Source organism: Corvus kubaryi, unplaced genomic scaffold, assembly GCF_017639235.1.
Source record: "Corvus kubaryi isolate FWS band 111438036 unplaced genomic scaffold, C.kubaryi_AGA036_p1.0 split3-73, whole genome shotgun sequence".
Classification (NCBI taxonomy): Eukaryota; Metazoa; Chordata; class Aves; order Passeriformes; family Corvidae; genus Corvus; species Corvus kubaryi.
The window spans coordinates 19,397,849-19,422,211 of NW_024582091.1; the positions used below are offsets into that span (position 1 = coordinate 19,397,849).

Below are 24,363 nucleotides of genomic sequence, written 5' to 3' on the forward strand. Positions count from 1 at the left end.
CCATTATGATGTCTGATTGTTTTAACAGGACATATATATGTAATTTAATACCTGATATTATTTTCTCTCTTTCTCTTCCTCTGTTTTTTTTTTTCTCAGAGCAAATTATGACATCGACATCTAAAGGAATTTTCCGGCCATTTTTTATTATCTTCATTATCCTTGGTTGTTTCATGGCATTTATATTAATTTATATCAAACCAACAAATAGCTGGATTTCTGGTCCTATAGAATCAGCCAGTTCAGTGTTGAAGATGAAGAACTTCTTTTCTTCCAAAACTGATAATCTCAATGAAACTACTGTTTTGATCTGGGTTTGGCCTTTTGGTCAGACATTCGATCTAACATCCTGCCAAACTATGTTCAATATCCCTGGGTGCCATCTGACTATTGACCGCTCGCTATATAACAGATCCCATGCTGTTCTCATTCATCACAGAGACATTAGCTGGGATCTGGCTAATTTACCTCAGCAAGCCAGACCACCCTTCCAGAAGTGGATTTGGATGAACTTGGAGTCTCCAACTCATACTCCACAAAAGAGTGGCATTGAACACCTTTTTAACCTGACCCTGACTTACCGGCGTGATTCAGATATCCAGGTGCCTTATGGCTTCATGATGGTTGGTACGAGTTCCTTCGCATTTGAAGTACCAAGTAAGGAAAACTTGGTCTGTTGGGTTGTAAGTAACTGGAACCCTGAGCACGCTCGAGTCAAGTATTACAACGAGCTCAGCAAATACATTGAAATCCACACCTACGGACAAGCCTTCGGAGACTACGTCAACGACAAAAACTTGATTCCTACTATCTCCACGTGCAAATTCTACCTTTCCTTTGAAAATTCAATCCACAAAGATTACATTACTGAGAAACTTTACAATGCTCTTCTGGCTGGATCAGTACCCGTTGTACTGGGCCCTTCCAGAGAAAATTATGAGAATTACATTCCAGCAGACTCTTTCATACATGTGGAAGATTTTCTCTCCCCCAGAGAGCTGGCAGAATATCTTCTGATGCTTGACAAAAATAACAAGATGTATCTTAGTTATTTCAACTGGAAGAAGGATTTTTCAGTGCATCTTCCTAGGTTCTGGGAATCACATGCATGTCTTGCTTGTGATCATGTGAAAAGACACCAGGAATACAAGTCCATTGGAAATCTCGAAAAATGGTTTTGGAATTAATTTGTGTGTGTGTGTGTGCGCGCGTGCACTTTTTTTAAGAAGCCAGAAAGGACTTCAGTCCAAGTGGAGAGGAAAGGAAAAGAAGAAAAAAGGAAGGAAAAGAGAATCTCATGTCATGGTTTATCAGCTATTTTCTCCGGGCTATCCTATTTATATTTTGTAAGAGATTTTAAAAGATCAGCAGCAGCAGTCATCAGTACTCAGTTTCAAATTATAATAGAGGTACTAATTATGTACACTGAAGAATATTTGATTGCTTATTATAAATTTAAAACAAGATTTTCCACATTTTCTGTGATACACATCCCAGTCTTATACTTGAAGTAGTCATTTTTAACAATTGTTTTTTATTTTTAACATTATATCCCTATTGTTTAACCTATTTGGAAAATAAGGAAAAAATTTTTAAATGTCAGAGAAAACTTTAAGAATATAATTTGTTGCTCCAGACTAAAATGTGTGTAATACTTCAAAAGACAGCAAAGTTTCATATGTTCATCTTGCATTTTATGAGCACAGTAAAGTACAATACCTAACATTATGGAAGTGTAATTAGTTGCACCCTTTTTAAGGGTAATGAACATAGAATTATAGTTTTTTAAACGTATTAGAATAGCAGACAGTCTTTGTTTCTAAACATGTTTCCCAAATTGTTCCATTATGTTGTTTTTTACCCTGTGAAGAAAAAAGAAGTCGTATTTAGAGAAGACGACCAATCCTGGTGACCAGAGTCCAGATTCATCCAAATTTTGAGTGTATTCAAATGTAGCACACCCTTAGCCCTCAATGTGTCTCAAGTATTGTTAACCTGAACCAGGGCTCTAAGTGGTGTTACACTGATACAGAGATAAACAGATTTTAACAAAGGTGTTTGATTACATCAGCCTCATGCACTGAATTCAACTGGTAATGATGGATTTTTAGAAGTAGTTTGCTGAGAAATTTTAGAAAGCTCTCTCATATAATTTCTTGAATAATAGTGAATTTTCCCCCAATTCTGTCAAGATCTGTTGAATTTTAACTGTAGCTGGACAAATTGATGTTATGATGCTAAGTGTGGGGAAAAAATTACTAAACAGTCAATTTTCTGAAAGAAATATGCTGAAATTCAGTAAATAAGCTATCAGGCTGACATATAACCTTCCAACTTATTAATCTAATGAATTTTGGGATTTGAAAATATTTTATGTGACAGATATTAAAAATGCACTCTTCAGAGCAACAATTGCTATCAATATTTGATAACATAAGTAGATTTTTAAGTATTAAATTTGCTCTAATAGCAAATACAAAATTGTGATGATTTGCATAATTGTTAAAAATGTCTGCTGTAAACATGTGTCATTTGATTTTACTACTTCTTTCTTTCAGCTAAGACAAATTTCTGATTGCCATATATATTCATATATACAAGGTTTTTTAATGACATAAATGTATGGATATGTTTTGGTGTCAAATGGAAGCCAATCAGCTTGGATTTTCAGGTCAGAGTGCTACAAATCACACCTGCTACTGTAAAAAAGAAAAAAGTTAAACTGGAAAGACTTCAGCTTATAAGATGTATAAGACCATGATCAAGCAAAGTAATCAATCAAGTAAGTAAGATTAAATTTGCAGACAACCATGTTTCTTAAGTAAGGAAATGAGAGATAAATATTTAGCAAAAGATAAGGTGACGTGTCAGATTTTTATTTTCTTTTTATTCCAGGCTGGAATAGAAATCCAGAAGGCTATAAGAGTAATAGGTAAATTTCTAGAACCCAAAACCCCACAGAAAAGTTACAGAATCACTTCTGCTCTCCCTATGGTTTCAAAAGCTGTATTCTGATCCAGCTAACTTTCAATATACTGTGAATCACCTAAACTCACCAGCATTCTAGTATGCAGTAAGATGAGCTTACCTTGAAAATTCATGCAATACAACAAAACTGAGTCTTCTAAAAACAAGCTTCTGACATGGATGTAATGTCAGTAGTGTTTTATCGTTTTGAAGGCAAGTGGCTATGGCTTACAGTCTGTCCTACAGGACATCATAACATTTTGTTTTCAGGACTGTGAAATTCTCAGTGACTGAACATACTGCTGGATTGGCTCGATGACCTGATTCCCTCAGTGCTGGAATTTGGAAGTTCTTTGCAATGATCTCAGTGGAAGGTGAATGTGCACAGTCCTTCATTTCATTCCTCGTTTCAGATTGTGAGTTGTGCTGTGTGTTAGAAGGCCTTAGGTCGAATCAGACTGGTTTCTCAGCAGCAAGTCCTTATAGTAATAATGAGCAAGCATATATAAGATATATGTATTGTTACTGCAAATATTGGTCAGTGGATACACAGGAAAGTTTTAAATATACACTGAATTTTAATCCTGTAAGTAATGTCTTTACCTCTGTAAGCACAGGATCCAGTCAGCATGGCTAATCTTAGGCTGAATTTTAAGAAATGTGAAAGTCTTTTGATGGAACTGCTGGAAAGAGTGTTGTTCTCTTCAGAGAAGCTCCACACAAGGCTTGTATGTATTTCATTCAGGAAACATTGCTAAACATGCTAAAATTGCTTTGAAGATAAACAAAGCAGGAGAGAAATCTAATCCATAATTATGCATAAGAATCATTACCAAATCCTAAAAAATATACATGACTCTAATGCCTCACTGACATTCTTGAAGAGTAAGGGCTGGAACGAAATTGAGCCAATTTTTTATGAAGATTTTAAGGTGATCTGCAGGTATCAGGCCTTAAGCAGTTCTGGATATAAAGATCTTTGTTGACAGAAGATGAAGCATTTTTGGGCGTGTCCAGCCTGTGTAGTAAATGATGTGATGCAGTGGATATAAAACATCTGTGCTCCATGCATGCATAAAGACTGCCTACCTAGACCTACACACCTAACTCACCTTAGTTTGCTTCCAGTCTGTATATGACATTCAGCATTGTGAGGTCTGTGCTTTTTTTGTGATCTACTCTACATGAACAACAAGCACAAACAGACTCAAATAGCAAATCACTGTGAAAGACAATGAGCAAACTCAACCAACTGTGGAAGGGTAAATTACATGGGACTAGACAAAATAGGTATTATGCTTTGGTACCACTGGCAAAAGAAGATAATTGCACCAGAAAAGAGAACTAGAAGATGGGAAATCACACCAGTTCTATTTTCTCAACAAATATGTTTCAGACATTCTGTTTATTTTGTTTGCCAGCCCACAACAGTCTTGAGTTGCACTTCTCACAAGCTAACTAATCAGGCAGTGAAGACAGAGAGTAATTACCATTCTTTTACAATGGCTTACTCTGGATGTTTTTAGGCTCTCTGTCATGCACTGAGCTATCAACATTACTGCCTTTCTCAGTGTGGAAAGTAAGACCCAAACCAGATAAAATACTAACAGCACATGCATTGCTACCCCACTGAATGTGAACAGGTATCAGACAAAACTGGCAGCAGATCCTTCTAAAGCAGTTTTCCTTTCATTCCATAGACAATGTCCACAGCAGCTCTTGCTTAGTATGAGATCTCCATTCCTTAGTGAATCCTGTTGCCAGTTTCTTTGAGTGCCTCTTCCCATAGGTCTATAGTCACAGTGAGCAAGCAGACTGAGGCCCACAGAAAGTGTGAGACATCCAGCAACATACCTGTCTTTTAAGAAACAGATCAAATAAAATTAAAGTTGCACTGAAAAAGCATGAATGTGGGGATTTGTAGAGTTCATGCAGGCTGAGAAAGATATGGGAAATTGACACCACTGAACACAATACAGAACTACTTTCTCTCTCTAGATACTCGTGTTTGTTTCTCAAAATAGGCTTTAAAAAATCACGTAATTTTCTCCCATCTCTAAACAGGCAAGCTTCAGTTAAACAACCAATAACTGTTTCTGATTATTCAAGAATGGGACTCTTGTTGGCCTTGTATTATCTTTTTTATTAGATGCAAAATAACATTCAGGGGAAGAAAGAAGTCTGTCAGTAAAATAATCATATTTCTTATCTAAATTCAAGGACCTTTATTCTTATTTTCTTTTTTGATTTATAAGTCCTCATGCAGCATCACTTTCTGGACATGATTCAAAAGGACCATAAGAGTATGCAGATGACCATGAGACTTAAGCATGTGGTTAATTTTAAGAGCATCTTTAATGTTTTAATGCACTGGGGCTTTAGTGAATATGTTTTCATTGCCTTTAGGAATTGTGCCAAAGAGTGTGGGCTATAGACATCAGAGACCAATTTGTGTGGCCTCTTTTGCATCATGTCCATAGTGAGTGGACTGGCTGAGTAGTAAGTGAGTAGTCCACACTGAAAATCTTGGATTCATTCTGATTTGCTGTCTTAACCAATAAATCTTGGCCCAACTCTTCTGCTTCACCATACTATATGCAGCCTGAGCACAGCACCTCAACTTACAGCCTGCCCATGCTATGCAGGGTCACTGTACTTCCATGTGACATAAAGAAGCCAGAGTGGCTGAGGATGCTGCGATAGTATTTCGAGGACTGTGAGGATGAAAACATAAAACCTGGTCATGTCCTAAAATCTGGACTCAATGTGCCCTAGAGAGGGTCAGCCTCAGCCATATACCTGATTTTCCTCTGAGGAAAGTATTTGGTTCATTCTAGGTGAGCCTGTGAGTAATCACTGTGTGTGCAAAGTGGGAAAAAGAAGTGTCTATGTGTAGGCTGACAAGGAAGCTTCTGACCTATTTAAACCAGCAGTGAAATTCAAACAAATACTTACGTGTTTCCTTGGTCAAAACTAGAATGTTGTTGAGAAGAGAGTCCAGGGGAAGTATTTGTATGCCTACCAGCTGGTGGGCTTTTTCATTAATTTTGGCTGACAGTTCTGTTTTGGCTTTTTTTTTTTGTTTTTAATAAAAGTGATTTTAAAATGTTAGAAATCAATCAATATGATTTATAGAAGATAGGTATTTCATCTTATTGTCTGCTTCTTGCTTGGGCAATTCTTCTACCAGAGCTAGCAAGTGATTTGGGAGATTCCTATGCTAGTAACAAAGGATTGAGCCAAGGGTGAAACGGCTTGGGTAAAAAAATCCCTGTCTTATTCATGGATGTTTCCCTTCTAATATTTGAATATCTAGTTATAGTGCTATGGCCAATTCTACATTTAGAGAATCAATGTAAAAAGCATACTGGTTAGATATTCTCATAAAAGGTACAGAAATACCAATAAATTGATTAAATAAACCATGCAGTGGTAATTTTAATTCATGGTACTATTGCTACAGAGTGATACAGATGATAAAACCATCAACTCGTGAGAAATAACTTGGCCTAGAGACATTATCCTGCAGTTTTCATACTGGAGAAACTGGAGTTCTGAAATGGAGTAACCCCATTACTCTATTGCAAAGGTAATTAATTGGCAATCTTTTGTGTCACCATATTCTCTACACAATTAATTGAAAACAAGTCTCTGTACAGTGAATAGTTCAGAGATCGCTCATGTGGCAGAGAGCCTCTCACCCCCAGGTTAACAGCCTGAATTACGAGTCAGTTGGTTCAGACCACTGTTTGGCAGCCTCTAGTAGATGATTCTGTGGTCTCAGGTTTTTCATTGCTGCTTTCAGCCAAGGAAGGCAAAGAACTGAGCTGAGACTCATCTGACACCCTCTGTAATGCACACTCACCAGGGTGGCTTAAGACACTCTCACTTCTGTAGCCTATACTCTGCCTGTTTATGATAATGCAGAAAACTTTACTGTTCCAAGTAATAAGAGAATTAGCTTTATTTTTTGGTGTGGTGCCAGTCTGTACAAATAAATTATTGATACTTGGGAGAACTCCTCGTTAACATTCCTAAGTAAATAATTAGCAGGAAAATAATTTAATCCTTGCAAATTGGCAGCAAAAGCAACTGTTTGTTATTCTTTATTATTAATTAGTCCAGTGGAAAAGAGGATTTGATGAAACTTTATCCCCCTGCTTTGATATAGCCTGTTTGGATCCAGATACAGAAACATGTCTGATAGCAAAATTTGGAAGATATATGGTAAACCAACAGATATATCTATAAAAAGTTGGGGTAAATTTCCTATAGAACCTTGAAACTATAAATAAGTGCTTCAGCAGTCACCAGATGGAAAATGTTCCCATCAATCCATTTCTTTACAATATCATAAGAAAAGCCAGCCTTATATATGCTGTTCGGCAAATAAATTAACTACAAAACCTACATTTTCTTTGCCACTTTGTAACACACATTATAAGAGTTGAGATTAAAAAGTTTGGAAAGGGAACTGCCTTGGTGCAATTTAATGTTTTAAAGAATCAATGGATATACCGAAAACAAGCAAGTGAGCAGCTTTTCCATCTATACAAAATCCTAATGTGCCAAACTGTTTCCATTGAATGAACAAAACAGTTAAGTATACGGACTTTTTATTAGGATTTGCAAAATCTTCTATTAACGCACTGTAATTTTGCACTATTTTGTAAGAAAATTTTAAAAAAAAGGAAAAATAAAAAAGGAACTGAAAAAGAAACGGAAAAAAAATCTAAAAATAGATGACAAATGTATAGTTTGTAAAATACTATTTTTCTTATATAAGGTGTCATCACATTGTGAATCTAACTGTGTTATTGTAAACTGTGAAAAATGTGATGTTCTGTTGTGACACAGCCTATGAAGGGCCATTTCTAACACAGATTATTCACCTGGACTTGTTTATATGAAACATATTCATAAATCTGAGATCACTTTTATACTTATTTTTTGTAGACTATTTTTCCACATTTGCAACACAACTGTTATTTTATATCAAACATTAATTTTGCTTTAAAATATTATTTGAATAGGTGGGTGAGTGTCTTAAATGTGCCAGAGATTCAAAACTGTAACAGAGAGAATTCAGAAACTATTCTTTGCCAAACTGTAGTGCTACAAAAATCAATGTTGTTTTGTTGAAGAATAGGCACACTGTCAATAAACATAAGTTTCTAGTCCAATAATGATGACAATGTTACATTTTCTAGGATAAATGCCTGGTAGTTACGAGCTGCATTTCCCTGCTGTCTTTGTGTATGTTGAGGAAACAAAACTGTGTGCCATAGCTGAACGTCTTAGATGTTCAGTCACTTAAATAATGTGCCATGGATTTGACCTCCGAGGTACATTAATGAGAATTAGGAGAAAAAAACCAAGCTGTTTGTCCTGATTCAAAGTCAGTTTCTGTGATGGGTCACATGAAAATGGGGTGGTTGTCAAGGCAGGACTGGGACGATCTCAGCAGAGATGGTAAGTTCTGTACATAGAAACACGGGGACTACATGTATTGTGTTAGTGCAAGATCAGGACCAAAGTCCCTTTCTTGTACATTTGAACTTACACACATAACATTGGGTGAGATCTGATAGGAACCCTCTCTTCATGTTCTCAGCTAATGATATTCCTTGTACTGATGTTTATGTGTTTTATATAGTATATATATATAATGCATAAATTCATGTGTAAGAAAGACTAACCACGGGAAATTGAATTTTAATAAAAATAATGGAAACCACTCTTACCTGCAGGCACATTTTAAGATGCCATGTTGAAAGATCTTGTAAAAAGCTGTATTTTTAATTTATTAGTGATTGTATATTTTGCCCCATGATCTAGACATTTTATATCAGGGAGTCTACTAAAAACTGGTTTTTTGTTCCCTTTGAACACTACCATCACCCTGAGATGCATCTGAAAAATGTAGAGGTCAACCACTGATGTTCTGTGGTATTTTTTTTAATATGATGTTGTCGTTGAACTTTCTTCTGATTACCTATAACTATGTTTAGAGTTTTCAACATAATTTACCTGCAGACTGAAGATACCTACCGAATGAAACTACAGGTAACCATAATTATTTCAAAGACTTTCACCATTTATGTGAAATTAATGTTTCAGAACACTGATTCCAAGACAGTTAACAAGCAGCTCATTGACTCTTATTTATTGAGCACTGGAATTCTCCCTAAAGGATAAACACTGAATCATGTAAATAATAGTGCTCTATATAAGCCTAACAAAATATTGTAATAGATATATTTAAAATAAAAAGAGAACATTCCAAGTGTACTATAGTCTTTGATCATTATTTTATAGGTCTGATGTCACCCTTTTTCTTCTTGTGATACTTCTCATCAAGAGCCTGATCTGAAGATTGTTGCTACTCATAACCACGACTTCTGGCAGAGATCTCACAAACAGAATTTTGGTTCTTTTTAAGCGATTGCACATGAAATTGCTCTGAGTGCTCAGGGTCAGACTGAATTCATACAGACTGTCGTATGAGTTTGCTATGTACAGCAACCAGCACAGCTGAATTAATATGATACTACAGTTGAGGTTACTTTGCCTTGTTTTTAACAATAATCTTTAAAATTTTTCCGAGGAGTGGAATAGTAATTTACATGGCCATATTTCATTGCTTTATCTACTGTACAAATAACCTACATTTGCAGAGCTTAACTGTATCTAAAATAGCAAATAGTTAACGCAATGGTGTCAGTTTTATTTCTAAATATATATGCAAACAATGGAAATATCTGCCACTGAAGTAAATGTAATAAATAATGCAGTATTTCCAGTAGAAAAGGTCATTTGGTTGCAGCAGTTGCACTTTATCCAAGACATAATATTACATCTGCCTACTGTGCAGATTGAAGAATAGGTTAGGGGTCTTCAAAAATCCTTTTCCTTTCTATCAGACAGGCAAATTTACTTTCCTCCTGTGCTAAAAAACTTTTGTTAATTTGGATACAGTCTTTGAAAGTTTATTTAATTCTTGACATTTACTTAAAGCAAACTTATCATCATCTTGAACTCATCCTTGACAAGTACAGAGACAGACAGACTTTTCAATACTACATGTGACAGAAGTCCCTGCCACATTTCACTCTCACACACACACAACCCTTTCTCATTCTTACATTCAAATTCCACTTCAAAAACTCAACCTAGGGCAGAATGTACAATTTTCTGTCTTTAAAAAAGACCTTTTTTCTTAAGTTATCAACTTCTACTTCCTCTCACAAACTTCCCTTGGATATGCCAACAAAGCTTTGTGTGTTTGGAAAGCCTGGTGTCTACCCTGAATGTCAGAAGCAGTCAGTTTAATGATATGCTTCTGAGAGCACAGCACTGAAGTGAAATCTGAAAGAAAAAAGGGTCAGGCAGAGAAGGTGTGCAAGTTTCTAACTCTGCCAGCAATACGATGCTATTACAGATGCTGAAACTACATCTCTGGGTGATAAGGCTGCTGTTGGCACAACTTCCTCATGCAGTGAAACAACCAATAAGCTCTTCATGAGCTCTACACAGGCTGATACTTCAGCACAAAACACTTCATTGAAACAAGTGTGCTGCCAGTGAGCCTGAGAGTAGGCTAGCACCACTCAAAATACAAAATACTTCATGTCAGTTCTCACACAGACTAAAACAGAAGCCTGCTTTCAAGAAATATATCATCTCAACATATATTTTAGTTCTAATAAAGCCTTTGGATAGAATAACAAGTCTTTAGACCATAGACCTAGTAGTAGCTTAAGGTACCTCAGAACAGTTTTCTACAGGTAGGTGTACAGGGGAGCATTGAATTCCTAAGTTTCCAGAATGTAAAGTAATTTTAAAAAGTAAATGGAGTCTGAGACCAACTCAGCTCACCTACTCAGAGTGTTTTCATCTTTAATCCTGTATAAGATCACATTAAAAAATAACTTAATGACTTGCAGTTCGATAACAATTGTTATTACAATTGATTTTTATGTACAATGAATCAGAAAAATGAAAGAAAATAAAACTGCTTGTGTTAAAATGTGGAAAATTAACTTAATTTTTTTCAGTCAAAATTAGTTTTTTGTGATGTTCTAATTGATGCTTTTATGAAAGATCAAAATCACTCTCAAAATTCTTGCCTTTAATCAAAAACTTAAAATTTCAGTAATTTCTATATAAAATTAATTCAAGAAATTGCATTCTAATTTTAACACATTTTTTCTGAAATTATTCTTTTTCCTAAAGGAGTCTATTTTTCTATGACAGGATTCTTGAATGAGGAAAATATCATCAACTGCATTTTCATTCTTCTCTTACCTTCTGTCATCTGAGTTCTCTCATGTGTGAAGAACATATACTCAGTGGGATATGGTTAATCAATATGGAAGAGTTGCAAAAGCTTTCAAAATAATTTCTATATAGTCGCAGACTTGTTGCCATACCACAATTATGTTATTCCTGCAACAGGAGCAATCATTTAATGGCTGATTTCCAGCTTTCAGACATACACACTGTCAAGTTATGAACTTCACTCTGCTTTTTAAGCTGCCCAGTCCTCTCACTACAGTTTCTGACATTTGTTGACATTCTGTCTGCCTTATATCCATGTGGTTTCCTCAGCCATATCATGCCCTGTCCTTCTACACCGACTGTATATCTTTACATTCTCTGTCTGCATTTTGACATTAAATAAAAAAACTATTTCCAGCTAGAAATACAAGGCTCTGTAACCTTGAAGCAGTGAGCCCTACACCCTCATGCCACTGCCCCTTCCTTGTCACTAAATTAGATTTAATTCACATTAAGTTTAATGCACTGAAATGAAATGTAACAAGGTACATGGGCAATTGGGTGATTTTTAATCAGTTCAGCTTGTCAAACAAATATATTGCACTGCAATCAGCTGGATGTAACAATTACATCCAGAGTGGTGGTTTTACCCTTGAAACCTTTTATTCAAATGCAGATCCAAGACCATGTGGTTATACCAGTCCCAGTCTTGAGCTCAAAGACAGCAAGCGATGCTGAGGGCACAGACCAAAAGCACAAGATAATTATTTGGGCAATTATCCGATACTCTCTGATTAATAGGAGAAAAAGCAACCCAAATACATCTAGGCATACCAAATAATTTACGACAGTGCTACCTACCTGCACAAGCTCAGTTTGTGTCCAGCAGGGTTTATCAGCTCTGTCTCAGCACAGCCCTTGAGTCTGCATCTAGGATCTGTCTGGCACTTCTGGCTTCTTAAGTGCAGGGTACCATTTGAATCCACTGAACTCTCCAGAACCCTGGACAAGCTTCCCAGAAATAATAAAGTGCAGATGCATCTCCAAGCATTCCTGAGAGCTGGACAGCACTGCCTGGTGTGCAGGATTAATTCTATAGGCTAGCTATTAGCCATATAAGAGCTAGGTCAACAAGAGAATACGTTCAAAAGTGCAGCTTTCTTTGTTTCCATCACTTTTCAAGTCTTTCATGTCAGATTTCTGAAAAATTCTTTTATCTTCCATTTGTTTGATATTAAAAAGCTCTGTAAGCAATGGCACTTAAAATGATCACTCAAAACCTCTTACAAAAATTACAGAATCAAAACCTTAATCTTTGTAGTGATTTTAAATGTCTCTGATGCATTAAATTTTAGTCTGTGTTCAAGATGAATACATTTACAGATAAACATACTGTATAGCAAGGCATAGATCATTTACCTTTTTTGTAAGGCACACATATGTATTTGTAAGTGAAAACATAGTTTATGAACTCCATCTTATCAGCAAAAATATGCAGGAATGTGCACCATAATGATAATAATTCTCACTGCCACCAGTCCCATTCAACCAAGAAGATCAAAGAGTTGGTGAAATAGATCTGACCCTTCAGCATCTATAAAAATGTTTTCCTTTGATGTTGCAAATTGTAGGCTTAAATGGTTCTGAGATTCTTTTCACACTTATGTAAAGCATCTGTAAAAGTGTTTGCAGAATTATGGCCTTTATTTTCCAAGAAAACTGGTGCCTTGCATAAATATTTTATTTCACAAAAATATTTAATTTTTACGTAAAATTTATTGTATAAATATCATGTTTTCATCTTTGCATTAGAGAACTGAGGCAGAGTTGATGAGTAACACCACACTTGAGCTATCTGCGTTGCCTGCACAGCCCACTGCAGTCATGAGCAGAGTGAACGAGCTCAGCTGTTGTACAGCGTTGCTGTGTAACAATACAAATCCTTGTCAGCACCGGCCCAGCAGCCAAGCAAGCTCACTTCGAGCCATGGAACTTATGGAAGCGATCTGCTAAACCTTTCAACTCTGAAAATCTCTAGAATCCCCCATGAAAGTTAGTCAGAAAACAGGCCTTAGGCACTTTTCTAAATTTCTTAATCCATAATGAAAGGTGTGACTAAGTCACCTGGGAGCACCTCCCTGGTGTGGATATTAATGCGTACTTTTACAGTTCACCACATTAATAAAGACATCTCAAAGATTCTTCTCGTAAACTCTCAGCACGATTCTTTTAAGACAACTATAACCTGTCATCAGGGAAACATTTAAGGTTTTGGAAAACCCTTACTGAAGAGAGAGCTGTCTTCTTCCTACCAATTGGTTTTGTAGTAGCCTTCTGCCTTTTTTTATACACTTGCTGGCAACATGATATGGAAGATTTGACTGGAAAGGACACATTCTAGGCCAGGACACCCAGAACTAGCAATTCTCAGCAAATCTGAGCATACAATTCATACTTAAGCTTAAAACTACTTTTGAAGGTGTTCTGCTGCTCTGAAATCTGTTTCTTAAGCCAGAACATTCCTTCTCATGGAAGTCCATCTCACCTTGTCAGAGCACTGCTCTTTATCTTAGGAGGGAAAATACTTTTCTCTTCCCTTAAGTTTATGCTCATGATGTGCTTCCACAGTGTTGCATCCCATCTCCATTTTTAGTTTGTTATTCCATTTTCTTTCCACATCACAGGTTTGCCATGCCCTGATATTCCTAGCTGTCAAGAGGAATTCCTGAATCTGAGTGACTAGACATCTATACAGTACTTGAGATGCTTAGTCATGCCAGCTTCAAAATTTCAAAAATAGTTTTCATTTTCTTTTCCATCTTCCTCCCCAAGGAGAACTTTATTGGGGATTTCTCAGGTCTTATAGTGGTTTCTTATTGTTCTCCCAATAGCTGATTGCTTAGTTTGAAGGCATTTCCCAATTACCTTCCTTTAAGAGTTTCTCAGTCACTTATCCCCACTATAGGAGAAATCCCTTCATTCATTTACCAGCTCAGCACCCTAATGTTATCTAGAAGTCTTACATAGATTTTATTTTCCCAATTTAACATATTAGCATAATATAATTGAAATTGCTTGTGAAGTCCAGAAACATTAATTTCAAGGCATTGATTTCATTGTTCTAATACTAGCAGTAATGTCTCCATTGTATGATACTACACCCCGTGGACAGAAGAATACATGCTTAATAAGCTTTGTTATCTCTTCTGAAGCTAATTGCTTCTGTGGGTTTTGATTCACAATGCGTTCTGGTTTTAAAAAGTTTCTCAAAACATCCCACTTCACCATCATTTTTTTAACCCAGACAATATGGTGCTCTTCCTCACTCTATTTACCAAACATAACAATGCCCCTCCACAGCAGTCTTTCAGCTAAGTTTATCAGCAGCCCCATTCTCTTAACAGACATATATTCCTTTTAACAATCTCTAGCAGAGGAAGCAATGAAGCCTAGTTTATGAATTCAGGTCTTGTAGTTAGATTCTCTAGCATATAATTAGGCATGATGTCTGATTAAAGCTTTTCTCACAATTAGGGCACTCATAATAGCTCTCTACGGTGGATTCCCTCATGTCTCTGGGGGGTTGCATTCATAAATCAGGTTCTCTTTCAGAAGGGGGAACTTTAGAGGTCTGCTTGAGCTATTCCATCATCCATTTTGATGAACATAATGTGAACATATTAGCTTTTCATCTACTAACACTGTGAAATCAGCTGATAAGCTGATAAGTTAGGAAGTGTGAAAGATGGTGGCAGAAAGGGAAACACAGGTAGAGACAAGCAGAGAAGGAAAATAATCACTTAGGCACCATATCCTTAGGGAGTATCTAATATGTCTAATTCTGATAAATACCTTCTTCTACCATACAGCAGTATAAATCTGTGCCATTTTTACACACTTAGAGAAATGCAGGTTCAACATTTCACCTTCCATGTAACATGAAAGACAAAGCCAGGCTCTGTGCTGAAACAACTGCTGCTTCACTTTTAACCCAATTTCAAACCTTTTCCTTCTTCCTCAGACGGTCTTGATTTTGTAAGACTCACATGAAGCTCTTTTCACACAATATTTTTCTTCTCTCACATACAAAAACTCTGTTTCTCAAATGTCCAGATAAAATGTTTTAAACATGAGAATGACAGCTAAGAATTTTTGCTGAAGGACAACCATTTCCCAACTGTTCACTCAAACACAAGCTGCTCACAAATAAGCATTCAGCCAAACAGCCATTAAAAAATGATTCTTCAGCAGCCTACGATATTGCGCATTTGGACATCTGCTTGTGTCTGTTCTTGGAGACAGACCACCCAGCTGGAGAGACTCCTAGTCTAACCTATTTTGATCCTTCTTATGTCCTCACACAAAACTGCCATGGTGAGCTTTCCACCACAGCATCTCAAAACTGCCCCACAGGCGGCCACAGCTTTTCATTCTACAGACCAGTGTCAGCACCACATTCACTGGCCAACTTCTAAAATTCCCCTCTTAGATACTTAACAATCTGTGTGCACTCTTCAGGCAATCCCAGCAGCATGCACCTCTTTGGTCAGCCTCAGACATGGCAGCAGGTGGCAGACCTGTGTAACAGCATCATTCATCTCAAAGTCTCTTGAGTGAGTCAGTTGAAAGCTTCCCTGTCTACACCTGCAGAAGTGTTAAACAATGTGCTGGCAGGGACAAGCCAACTGCATACCTTAGAGGCAGCAGTGTGTGGATAGAGCTGCCTCACTACTACTGTCAGCACCATGACATTGTGGGGGGAATCACCAGTAGAATTTTTTGTACCATATTTTTCTGTAAAATACAGACCTGTTTATGTTAAGTAATTCCAGAGCCAGCATTATCCTTCTGGAGTCACAGGTGAGTGAAAGATACAGATGTCTCAGTCCTCTCATAAATGTCAGAAGACTTGTCCTTGCTTGGCTGTATGGACTTCCACAACTTTTGACCCCATAGAAATTTTTTCCCAGCCTGCCTCTAAAAGTGATTGAGGAATGCACAAATCTCTCTTAAATCCACCTTTAGTGAAACTATGCGCCAAATATTCAAATTTAGGCACAGGCAGTGGGAATCAGACATAAAAGGTCACTTTTTTCCATCACATCCCAGACTTTGTAATCTGATGTATTTTATTACATTATTAAAGTGAAACCTGCTCCCACTTATGCTTCAGACCACCTGCTGCCCTCCCAGTACATCCCTAGCATATTTCAGGAGTCATCTCATGCCAAGAGGCACTTAATATGTGACTATTCTATTCTGGAGGACACATTTTACTAGTGTGGACATATGTGGCTACTGTGGCTAGTCCCAGAGAAAGGTCACGGACATATTTCACTAGTAAAATGCAGTTAAATTTAAAGTATAGATTTAAGCCTTTAATACTAAGTACCTGTTTAAATTCGTGAACAGTCTTTCTCAGGAACTAAAACAGTATCACATCCCACCACCTGAAATAGGCATTGTCATATTCTCTGGGAATGGTAATCACGTTATGCTAAAAGAGCCATAAACTCAATTTAGGAAAAATCTATTTCCGTGACAGTTCAATGCATGATCAGTTTGGCAGAGTTCTAACAATTTACTCTCCCATATTTAACATGAATTTACCCCTTTTTAGTGGCAATTCCTCCTTAATGAAAACAAATTTTTTTACAACTGATATGACATAAAATGTGAACCTAATCTATGTCTAAATTTTGTGCTGTTTAATGACCTCCCTCCCCTTGATTACTATGAAAGCCCTCCTGCAGAGTTCAGCTGTGTAAGAGTGAATTCAGTCTTTTTCAGGTATTTGGAGAATTGATAGTTCTTGATTAAATAGTCCATTAATTAAACCCCAAACCCCATCACACAATATCTATTCAGGCAAAAAGGATAGATTCCATATAATTGAAATAGAAAGCAAGATTCTGCACATATTTCCAAATACAAGCTGCACAGAACAGGAACTGGTAGTCGAGAAATATCAAAGCAAGCAGAAGAAATTCTGCTCTTCTGATGAGCATCTGCTGAACCTCCTTGAATTTGGGGACACATTTTTACCAAATTGGGACTGAAAGTATTTGTAGAAACATAAGAGAAATTCACCATGGCAGGTCAGGGGCCCTGAATGGAAGAATTTTAAAGAATCAAATGAATGTTTGCATGTTTGCAAGCATAACTAAATAGAAGTTCAGAGCCCTTCCAAATTCACCTATTTCACACATATTGCATTTCACCTTTCAAAAGGAAGCTAGGAAATTAATTCATTATTTAGGTCAACATGCTTCAAAATTTCCATACCATTCAGATAAAAATCCTGAAATAGAATAATTTTGTATGAATTGTTTGAGGTTTTTTGAGGTTTTGAGTAAGGATTGTGAAACCTAGTAGATGTAAAATTTAAAATCTAAAAGCCACCCAGACAAGGAAAAGCAGTGCTAGCATATTTACAACCCCACTACTATTTTCTTGTGCTCTAATTTTCACTACAATACAAGAAGATAAGGTTCTCCATCCAAAACTCGACTGACACAGCATTTTTCTCTAAAGTAATGGGATATGACTTCATCATCAAAACTCAGTAAAACAAATTTGCATAACAACATGGCTTAAACATAAACATGAGAGACAGAGCTAGCTAGATGAACAACATCCCTTATAAAAAAATCAGGTCGTGCTGAGCTAAATTTATGTCCAGTATCCCAAGCTATTCTGAACCAACCTCATGGCAGCAAGATGATACCATCAGATATCTTGGCTGAGTGTGAATGAAAGGTGTGTATTCTGAAATTTTATGTATTCTTTTTATTTCTGCCTCAGATCCCATCTTTATTCCTCCCGTTTCTGGCAGAAACATCAATAAGCTGCCAAGACCCCTCTATTTCAGTCTTGGGATGGCAACTCAATTGTTCCCATGCTACTCGTAAACTTTGAGGTGATGCTGACTGTAGTGATATGTTCACTTACCCTTTTTCCTGAATGGACCTTATTGACTGCAAGAGGATTATACCTCTGCACAATAATTGAACCTTCATGCAACTGCAGGCAAGACTGACTATTGTAATAAGGCTTGCTTACTTTTTAATTTCTCTTGGATTCATCAAGGAAAATACTTTATCCCGCTTTTGTATTTTGCCGTGTTCAGCTTCCAGGTGTGGTTTGCCTCTGAACCCACTGGTAATACCTACAAATAGAATTCTTTATCAAAATATTGTGGCCCAGCAGCCTTTTCAGGTGAATGCCTGGTTTGCTAACTGAGGAACGTCACTAATATAGCATGCAATTAACACACACCAGATTATTCTGCAACAACACTAGATCCGTGAGGCTCAACAAAGAGTCTGCTGGAGAAAAATTTATTTTGGTTCCAAAATTACACAAAGCTAATTTCACCAAATTGTCCTAAATTATGTCAGCATATCTTCTGGTTTTAGTCTGTCTTCTAAGTCCTTTTGTGTTGATTTTCAATTTATACCCACCAACTTACCTACTAAGCATATAATCTCTTAGTAGAAGTGAATCTGCATATGTATGGACTCCCAGCTGGACAAAGATCATAGTCTGGTAGGCATAAATTATAATTTAATAGACACATAGCAAGAAAAAATCCCTGCCCATCTGTTTCATCCTTCAGCTAAATATTTTGGAAGGAAGTAATTCACCTTGGCAAGATTCCACAGTAAATTATGAATTGAATAAGTAAGCTTCCATGTATTTCTGTTTGTACTTGCATTGTCTCTCAAGTTAAGAAAATTTATATTCATCTCTTTCAAAACATTTTCACAGTAAAAGAATAAAACAACCACTGTTAAAGTCTGACTGGTTTCAGAGATCATGGTGTAGAATCAGAAGCATTTTTGTCAAGGAGAGAACTTAAGAACAGAATGCGGTATCTGTAGGTAAACTGATTTTAACTACAATATCTCTGGCCAATAGGGTGCCAGAAACCACCCAGGAAGGACCTTCCTAGACTCCAAGGGAGGGATAAAAGTGTTTGTCGTCTGAGTAGTTGCCTTGAATCTTCCTTGCTGCAAAGTAACTTTTCTCTTATCTATGATAACTGTGGAGAATATCCTTATACTTACATTTTAGTAGCCACAGCCTGCTGCCATCTTCCCATCTGTTCTGTTTTCTAGATCAAATAAACCCAACTGCTTCCCATGTGCTTTTTCTTTAATTTCAGTGGTCTTTCTCTAGGTTTTTATAAATTCTTCTTTAAATCTGTTGCCCACTTTCCAGTTTCTCACCAGCCCTTAACAGAGGAAGTAATTTGTTCCTTTATACACCATTCTTGCTAATATATCACAGAATTAGAGATACTTTTTCTTTCATTATAACATCCCAGCAGGGATTCATGTTTCATTTGTGATCTGCTACAACTCTCACAGCCTTCACTGCTATATCTCTAACAAATCAGTTATTACTCATTTTGTACTTACACCTTTGATTTTGCCTTCCTGAATGTATCCTGAACTTGTATTTACTGAATTTTGCCTTTTCAATTTTAGATTATTTCTTCAATTTATAAAGAACCTTTGTATTCTGATCTTTCTGATTTCTCTTTGAAGCCATTTGGCAGATAATATGGTGAGCTGGACTGGATTGATGTACATTGCATACATTCATCAAAGAAACTGTCCTATGAGGCGACAAATATTCTGGCCCTGATTCAGAAGATGGGGATGTGAATTCAGTAACTTTGTGTGGTGGGAGGAGTGAAACAGAATTGTCACCCATCACCTGTCAGTTTTCTCCAGGAAAGGAAACTGAGGAAGCTCATGAGCCCAGGAACTTTTCAAAAGTGTTCTGGTGGCAGAAATGGGAATAAGGATTAATGGCTGCTACCGTGTAAGGTACAGAGAATTCTCTCTCCTAATGTCCGACCAAGTGGCCAGGGAACACTTCTACCTACCACATCCTTACCCATATGTATGGGGTTTGATGCATGGCTGTAGCTAAAGACACCTCTTTGTACTGGAAACACAACAATTTCAGTGTCATAGCAGCAAAGCAGGAAATGGGACAGAATTTCACTGCTGTTCTAGAAGAACTATAAGCAGAAGGAAACAACGCTGGGAAATTGGGTTTTATTGCTTAAAAGATGGGAGTAAAAATGATTGAAAGACTGAGAGATTCAAAAATAAGCATCTTTCAGGGAAATGTAAAGCAAAGATCTTTCTTAGAAGTTCACAATCCACAAAATTTGCTATGTTCAAATTATGAATTAAGCTAGAAAAAAAATAACAAGTCAATGAAAGAAATACTTCAAGAGCGGGGAAAAAAAATGAATGCTTTTACTGGTTTTACTGGTTTGTACTTTGCTGTCCAGACCCTTGAATTTTTATTAACCAATTTCCATTTATTTTCAAGGAATAAATAATAGAAGACCAGTGCCTGTTATGATATTCCATGCATTTGTTCTGCACACAAAATTTCTAGGGGTATCCAGACATCAACTATTTCTGAAATCAAAGATGTCAAAAAAAAAAATCTAGTTCATAAGTAATGTGAAAGAGTTGGGTAGATCTAAGCAACCCTGAAGAGATCACTTTTTCTAAAACCATGACTACTTTCTCATGTTATTCCACTGTAAGAAGTTAGCGATTCTAGCACATCCTCAGTTATATGATCTGATGTGAATCTGACTGCCTCTTATCTCAATATCCAGAAAAAGATTGGCTGGAAATACGTTTACACAAAATTATTTGGCTTGGAAGAAAATAAAAAACAAAAAAGCAGGAAGTAATTTGGTAATGTACAGGGACCAGTGGCCTCCCAACTGGAATGAGCAGATAGGAACCAACCAGATTTTTGGTAAAGTTGTTTTGTATCACCTAAGTTCAGATGTCTTAAGGCTGGGCATATAGTTTAACAACATAGTCTTGACACCTAGGCTTTCTCCTTTCAAATATCTCCACAGAATGACTAATAAGATACGCATTTTAGATAGTTAAGATCAATATATACTTGAAGATGCCTGTCTCTCTCCACTAACTGTAAATGAAGTTTAGGTAAATGGCTGAAAGTATGTAATATAAATACATAAATAATTTATTTATATAAATAACTAAATCCTGGGCAGATAAATTCAATGAAGCATATCCTACCTTAGAAGTCCAGCCTGAAATAACATCATTTTGATTTGCACAGAATTTTCAGTCTTGAATGATCAAAGAAATGTTGCAGTGTGCAGAGAGCATTAATGAGTATAAAGGGATGGGAAAGGATTATGTTGTGTGTAAAACATAGAGTAAATTGTAGAGGAAGATTTTCAGTGGGAATGTTAATTTTATCGAGCAAGGGGTAGAATCAAGAGGCAAACAGCTTTCTGCTTGTTAGTGTTGAAGGGTAAAAATGGAATGGCTAGTTACACCTGAGGGCTATTTGGAAACTAGGAGAATCCACAATTACAGTTATAAAGTTTAAGATGAGGCTGAAAGAAGTTATTACAAAATGAATTGTTTTAGGTGTGTTTCACCTTGACACTTTATCACATACTCTAAATAAAATGGGGTTGGATTTTTTCTTTGGATCTCAGACAAAGGCAGCATGGGATTTGAAAGTCAATGAGATAGTAGAAAAGCTGCAGGAAGGCACTGTGGTAACCAAAATACACTGCTGCTGGAGGCTGAAATCATCTAAGTACCTCTTCCAGGACCTGCACTGAGTTTTAGACAGCTGACTTCCGCCTTTGCTACACAATCAAAGGTCACCTAATGTTACTATCCAGGTTCTGGATAATAATAAAATAATCTTTATTATTTAAATTCTTATCAAAAACCACTGAGTTTTCAGAACTTACATTCAAATAAATTAATGGTGATGAAAAGGAAACCTAGCTGTCTTTCAGTACCATTTTGTGAGGCAAAGCCAAGTCTTTCCAAGTTTATTCTTCCTTGCTAATTTTTTTTTTTTTTTTTACATTGGTTTGATCTCTAAAACATCTTTGAGATACAAGCTGAATGGGTGCAAATCTATCTATAATTTGTACATTTCCTCCAGACTTATAAAACTGCAAACAGCTGCAAGCCATACAGAACAATCCTATTTTGAAGAGCTATTTAAAAAGTTTGAGTGGCAATATCCTTCATATGGCATATGAGGCAATATACACAGAGCAGTTGATTTCTGTGTACTTCACTCTTAAACTATAAAGCACTTTTCTTACAGAGCTGGTTTCTATTTCCTTCTCTGTGCTCTGAAGTCTATGCAAAGCAAAGCTCTCTGATGGACATTTGACTTTTATTTTTTCTTCTTGTTTTTCTTTAACTTAAAGGTAATCAGTGAGGAACGACTATATGTGGGGAAAGATAATTCCAACTACATTAAAATAAATAATACTACAATCCCTATTTAATTATTTTGGTTGAGAGGAAGTAGTTATAGCTGCTTCAAACTTGAATGATTTTTGCTTTAGCAGCATTTAAAATTTATTGTTGTTTTAAAAGTGCATTTATGAATAAAATATTGGAGTTCTAAAAACAGTCTGGCTTTGCAGTGTTGTGAATTGAGAGGAAAAAATAACAATTAATTGGTATGGTAGAATTTCACCTGATATTTATGGGCAGAAATATTACTGCTGATTTAATGACTGAATCATCTTAACTGCAGGGGTAGCTTTGAGAATGACATGAATAGTTTTGAAAGGGCCTGATTTAATTCCTAGCTTTCAGTTTAACATAGAAAGACTTTTCATGATCCCCTTTCAAAATTCTATACTGTTAGTAGGAGTATTTACAAATGGATTGTTAGGAGGGCAAGAGATATTAGATATAAATTAGATATTACCAAAAACAAGAAATTAGGTATTAAAAAAAACAGCACCACTGTTCTTTTGAAAGAATTACTAACTCTAGAAAGAACATTAAGGCTAATATGGAGTTTCTTTTCCCTTTATGGAAGACATTATGATCTCTATTTATGCAATCTTGGAGAAGCCTCAGTGCCTTCAACTTTGATTGACTTTGAGATGAGATATATCCAACACGTCACAAGATTAAATCCTTGCTAGCATGTGGAATTAAATCTCTCCCTCAGTCTTCTACATGCGTGCCTGTGGGATTGGGGAAAGATGCAGGTTGCAATTAGCTTCATTGAATGCTCAGGATTTCTGAACTCTACAGAAAAAATATGGAATCATTATGAGATACAAAATCCCACTCCAAACAGGCCCCTTGTATGGTCATACAGAGATCATCAGGTCTGCACCAACACCCCTACAGCTCATGGCAAGGTCCAGCCAGTAAAAAGGAAACATTAATTCAAACAGCAAACTCAAGGCCTCATTTTGTACTATTTTCTGGTTCACTCTGAACTACTGTCGTTACCAGTTGTTGCTTTTCATCTCACTTTCAGCACCCACACATAAGCAATCTAAGCAACTGCATCCTGCTTGCAAAAACAGAGCCTGTAACTAATCCTATCCACCCTCGCACCTGATATTATTGGGTAACCAATGCATATATTACAAGAAGTGAAAGTATGGTCTAAACAACATCCCATGACACAATTCCCCAGCTTATACATACTGCAGTGTACCACCATAAACATGGTGGGTAATTCTAAACAGATCTCCTGTCTACACAGAGTTTCACTTAAGAGATTAATCCTTTTCTGTTGGAGTCTGTGATGAAAGTCAAGTTTCACAAAACATTCAGGTTTTCTTTGCAAGTCCTCCATTTAAGAACTGCCAGGAAATTCCAGAAGACACAGAGTGAAATAACTCCCAATTCTGCAAACACCAGCACAGCTAATTGGAAAGTTGTGTATCAGAAAATCCAGGGGCTACCCAAGAGCAGAAATTCATTTCTGTCTAATGCAGCAGTTTTCTTTTCAGGTGAAGTCACCATGGAGACGAGCACACCTACCAACACTGTGCTGAGGCACCTCCTCTTCTGCAGCCACTGTGGATTGTACGAGCAGCAGCAGGAGAGGCACTGGGCAGGCTCTGCTCTGAATTAGAGCCAGGCTGAGAATGGACCTCCCAGCTTCCAGGTTTGGGGTCCAGGCATGCTGTCAGTCCTTGTGCCTGGACACAATGGGCACTGAGATGAGACAGTATCCTATCCCTAAAGTGCATATTCTCACATAACCTTTCTGATAGCCAAAAAATGTTCTCAGATTCCTCTTGCC

General features: G+C 36.7%; 1 protein-coding gene across 5 annotated transcripts in view; it reads left to right on the plus strand.

The window, feature by feature from the left end:
• The window catches only part of FUT9 (fucosyltransferase 9), a 103,570-nt gene extending 94,312 nt beyond the window's left edge, over positions 1-9,258 (plus strand). For all 5 annotated transcript variants that reach the window (XM_042016928.1, XM_042016929.1, XM_042016927.1 and 2 more), the window contains one exon: positions 100-9,258. In XM_042016928.1, coding sequence (XP_041872862.1) covers positions 100-1,187 — 1,088 coding nt within the window. In that variant the 3' untranslated portion in view covers positions 1,188-9,258. The remainder of the gene's footprint in view (positions 1-99) is intronic.
• The last annotated feature ends 15,105 nt before the right edge of the window (positions 9,259-24,363 follow it).